Raw genomic sequence first — 4,561 nt, forward strand, 5'->3', positions numbered from 1 at the left:
TCCTCTGTCTTTTCAGCTGTCATTGGAACAGCAGGAGCCTCATTTCTTTCATTCTGTAGAAAATATACAGATGTTTTAGTCTTTTTCTTCATGGTTTTGATACTTCCAAGCAAAGAAGTTAATTTTTTGTTCACCTTAGTCTGTTGAGGAGTTGAATGTCTGAACTTGAACAACCTGGAGGACATTAGAGATGTCAGAATGATTCTGGTGCGATTTATGAGACAACAGAAAAATTCAGACTGAGATAAAGAATGAAAGCTGATATGAAACATAGATAAGAGGCAAAACATCAAGAAAACAAAAAAGGACTCAGGAAGCTGGAGAGACATTGGATTGATTTGAAGATGCCAGTTTTCACCTGTACACAATTAAACTTTAGGAGAAAACACACAAGCTCGAATGTTCTCACTTTCTTACTTTATAATCAGATGAAGGTGAAATGCCAGTGTTTCTAAACACCTTAGATGCTTTTTATCTATTGATACTCACAAAGCAACAATAGCCATGAGACAGATGAAACAATTACATCCGACTACAATGGACAGCCAGCGAAGAACTGCAGGTGTTGGATGTTGGGAAAACACAATAAGTAAATATTCAAACCTGTAATTATAAGAATAATATATTTAAACATGATGGACTTAATGAAGTTAAATATTAACCTCTCTTTTCACTGATTATATTCACGAGAATAAATGATGAAGTCTGATTCCCCAGATGATTTGTAGCCACACAGTAAAACTTTCCTCTCTGAGTACCATTGAACCTGTAAACCTGCTCCACAGACACATTAGTGGCTCCATCTTTGTTGTTCCTGAACCAGGTGAATCTGGGTGGAGGTTTGGCTCTGCTGGAGCACATCAGCTCCACCAAACTACCTGCTGACACCAAACCTGATGGACTGATGGATGCTGAGGTGTTTCTAGGAGCATCTGAGGAAAATGAGACACATGAACTTTATTGATCACAAACAGCTGAACCATGACCTGCTGACAGGATCACTTATATGAAACACTGAGAGTCACTTCTGTCTCTGCTGTCTTGTTTCCTCCAATCACAGGATATTTGGCAGAACAGCTGATGTTGTATCCATCATGTGTGTCTGACAGAGTGATGTTCTCCTGGATTTTAGTTGTAAAGGTTCCATCTGTGTTTTTCTCTGTTTGATTGAAAGAGTCTTGTTGGAGAGTCCAGGTGAGTTCAGGAGGTGAGTGTGGACAGGGAGTGAAAGCTGAGCAGGTTACAGTGACAGACTGATGCTCCTTCAGGTCAGAGGGAACATTAATGCTGGGACTCCAAGGAGAATCTGGGGTTTCACATCAAACATCTTCAGTTAAATACTCCAGATAATAAACTGTTTCTAAAATTTAAGCTGCTTCATTTAATTCCAGACATTTTTCTATATATTTTATCCCAATCCCAAATAATTTATTGTTCCATAGTTTGGATATTCACATTGAAACTATGTTTTAATAATTCATATGAAAAAAATGAAAAAGAGACTATAAAGATACTATAAAATATATAATGAATAATATGGTATCAAAAGTAATATTTCTTCTTACCCTTAACTGTTATGTGAAGAGGATGACATACATCTGTTGCTCTGAACGGCCAGCTCTGAATTCGTAGGAAGTAACTGTCAGTATGACTCGTCTTTAAATCAGGAAACACAGTGGTGCAGTCTTCCTCTCTGAGGTTTCCAATCATTTTCAGTGAATTTTTGTTAACTGATCCACTGCTGTTGAAAATTACAGCCTCTGGATTGGTCTTGAATGTTGTCTTATTTTGCAACCAAACTCCATTCTTGGCTTTAGTGATGTCATATGTATGATGTGTTGATTTGAATTTACATGGGATTTGCAAACAAGATCCACTCAGAGCTTCAATCTCTCCAGGTAAGTTAGCAATAAGGACTTTATTGGGACAATCAGTCAAATTACCTGTAAAAACAGAAAAATGACTAAAATAATGTGGAGCAAAATTTGTCTGAATAAAAAAATTCATGATCCTCATGATTCAGCTGCATCATGTTACATATGGAAACTTTGAACTACATCAGAATAATTCAGACTAGAAATGATTCACATAAAGTCTCCAAATGAAAGGAAGTGAACAAACATCTCACCTGGAATGAATAAGACACTCAGTAACATACTGACTATCAGCATGTTCTCACACAGAGCCGCCATCAGTCTCTGATTGTCATCCTTCATGATCTTCAATGGAAACATACTAAAAACTTTAATTTGGTGACATAAATTTAATAAACTCAATGAAAACTTTTACATTTTTGCCACATTTTCAATTTCCTCTGATGAAAAAAAATCACCATCTTAAGGTTGACTGTTTTGGGTTAGAATTATGAAATGAACACTTTCTCTTTAAAAACATAAAACTCAAATCAAACTTGATTTTTGATCATGAAATTGAGAGTAACTCATTGTACAAAGTAATTTAGCAGATATCATCAAAATGGTCAAAAACATATTAATATTAACTTACCAAATGGTCAGCAAATAAAACAGAAATTATTAGTCCAGGTAAATTATAAAGTTTTCTGTTTGGTATAAGACATTTACAGATATCAGTGATGATGTTTGTGTTTATCTTTTCTCAGTACCTTTCAGAACTTCTTCATTTTCTTTTTACCTCAAAAACCAACATTTTATGCATTTCACCTGAATTCTGTGACGCAATCATAGTGGTTCAGACGGGGAAGTAGCAAAGAAAACGCTTTCTGTAAATATTTGTAACAGTGTGAAACTGCTATTCACAGAAAAATAATGCATTTTAAGTCATATATCATCCATAAACATAACAGGTCCTGATTATAATTTCAAAATCTGAATGCTTTAGCTCTGTAAATTTAAATATTGTTACACAGTAACACCAGAAACAGAAGTGAGCGAAATGAAGTCTTATCAATTAAATATACAAACCTGACACGTCTATTCAGCACGTCATTTTGAAGATTGTGTGCAAAATACTTTTAGATGTAGAGTATTTATTTGATGCTGTGCAATTGACAACTTAGCCTTAAACAATGGGAACAAAAATTGACTCTAAAATTCATAGAGATGTGAAAAATTATGACTTTTTTTTCATACTGTGTTGACGTCAGACTATTCACTCATCAGTTATGAAGCTTAAACGAGGAACTGCCTGAATTCATCAAAGTGTCTGAACAAAATCATGTAACACAAGAAATAGGAGAATTTTCAATTAACTTGGTTTAACACAGAGCAGTAAAGTATGGCACAGCACTTAAAAATATAAGCAATGCACTCTGTCTCTTTTGGTCTAAAAATGAATTTATTTACTTCCAGCAAAAAGAATAGAATACAGATCATTATTAATTTTCTATTATCTTTGAAACTGACAGCTGCATTTAGTGTAAGTCAGTGAAAAAAGGGCTTCCTCAATGAATGCTGATGGTTAAATGACAAAAAAGCAAAAAAAAAAAAAAAAAAACTAAACATGGCAAACAAAAGATGAATACTTTGTGCTGTACCTCAATTATTCCTTGTTTCATTTTAAGAAGATTTTAATGCCAAGTTCAAATCTTGTCTCCTTATGTTGTAACAAAATTCATCACATGTACAGTCAAATTAAAATGCAAGAAAAAAGAAAGAAATCCTCCCATTGATGGTGAACGTTTCCTTCGTCTCCTTGTGGCTCATGATGCCTGATTCTCCATCACTCTGTTCACCTGGTCTGGTTAATATCACTATTGTAGATGTTTTGATTTTTTTTGCTTGTTTCTGTATTTATCATCAAAAATAATTTCCCAGAGAACAAAAAAGCCATGGGAATAGAAATTATTTTCACAGGCGTCTAAGAAAAACGTAATGAACATTCAACTTAAAATCTGTAGGCCTAACAGCAGCCAATCAGAGTGGAAAAAATATTCTTGTTCTTTGCCATTTTCTAGTTGTTGAATATTCCACAAAATGACCAGATAAAAGACGTACAACATGCCAGTTTAAACTTTGAACTAATTGCAAAACGACTGAGCTCTGCAGCATTAAAACATGGATAGAACTGTAACTACATTAATCATAGCTCTTCTTCTCTTCAGTGTTTCTGTTTCTGGTGGTGCAGCTCTGTGCTGCCTTCAGGAGAATGGGACATCAGAGTATCATCCATAAAATTTCACCCACATGGCATTTACTGTGCAAACCAGAGCTTTCAGTGGAAAAACAAAAGTTCCAGATCCTTTTAATGCCATAGAAATATGAGACAGAAACATGGATTATATCTTTATATTGACCTGTCTATTGATTTATAGATTAATAGTTTTACTGGACAGAAATTACAAAGAGCAAATCTGGTACTTAATCAAATCCTAATGAGTCAAATTGAAAGTGTCATGGAGTCATCAGCCTCATCACATTAACACTGACATGAAAAATAATATTGAAGAAATAAATATATCACATTTAATTAAAAACATAAATAAGTGATAAGTTATTTACTGTTAAGATATATTTATTCTCAGTATTAGATGTGGTCTCAACAAACCCATGACATTTCAACAATATTATTTTACCTTTTAGCT

At 34.1% G+C, this 4,561-nt stretch overlaps 1 protein-coding gene across 1 annotated transcript; it reads right to left on the reverse strand.

Moving 5' to 3' along the window:
• Nucleotides 1-687: 687 nt before the first annotated feature.
• LOC103133338 (B-cell receptor CD22-like) lies at nucleotides 688-2,201 on the reverse strand (the record flags this gene model as incomplete). The annotated part of the gene is made up of 4 exons (XM_007545109.2): nucleotides 2,129-2,201; nucleotides 1,566-1,943; nucleotides 1,007-1,306; nucleotides 688-932 (listed from the first exon to the last, which is right to left on the reverse strand). Coding segments are annotated over exons 1-4 (987 nt in total), but the record flags the coding sequence as incomplete, so codon positions are not given.
• Nucleotides 2,202-4,561: the final 2,360 nt, after the last annotated feature.

Source organism: Poecilia formosa, unplaced genomic scaffold (assembly GCF_000485575.1).
Source record: "Poecilia formosa unplaced genomic scaffold, Poecilia_formosa-5.1.2 Scaffold2649, whole genome shotgun sequence".
Taxonomy (NCBI): Eukaryota; Metazoa; Chordata; class Actinopteri; order Cyprinodontiformes; family Poeciliidae; genus Poecilia; species Poecilia formosa.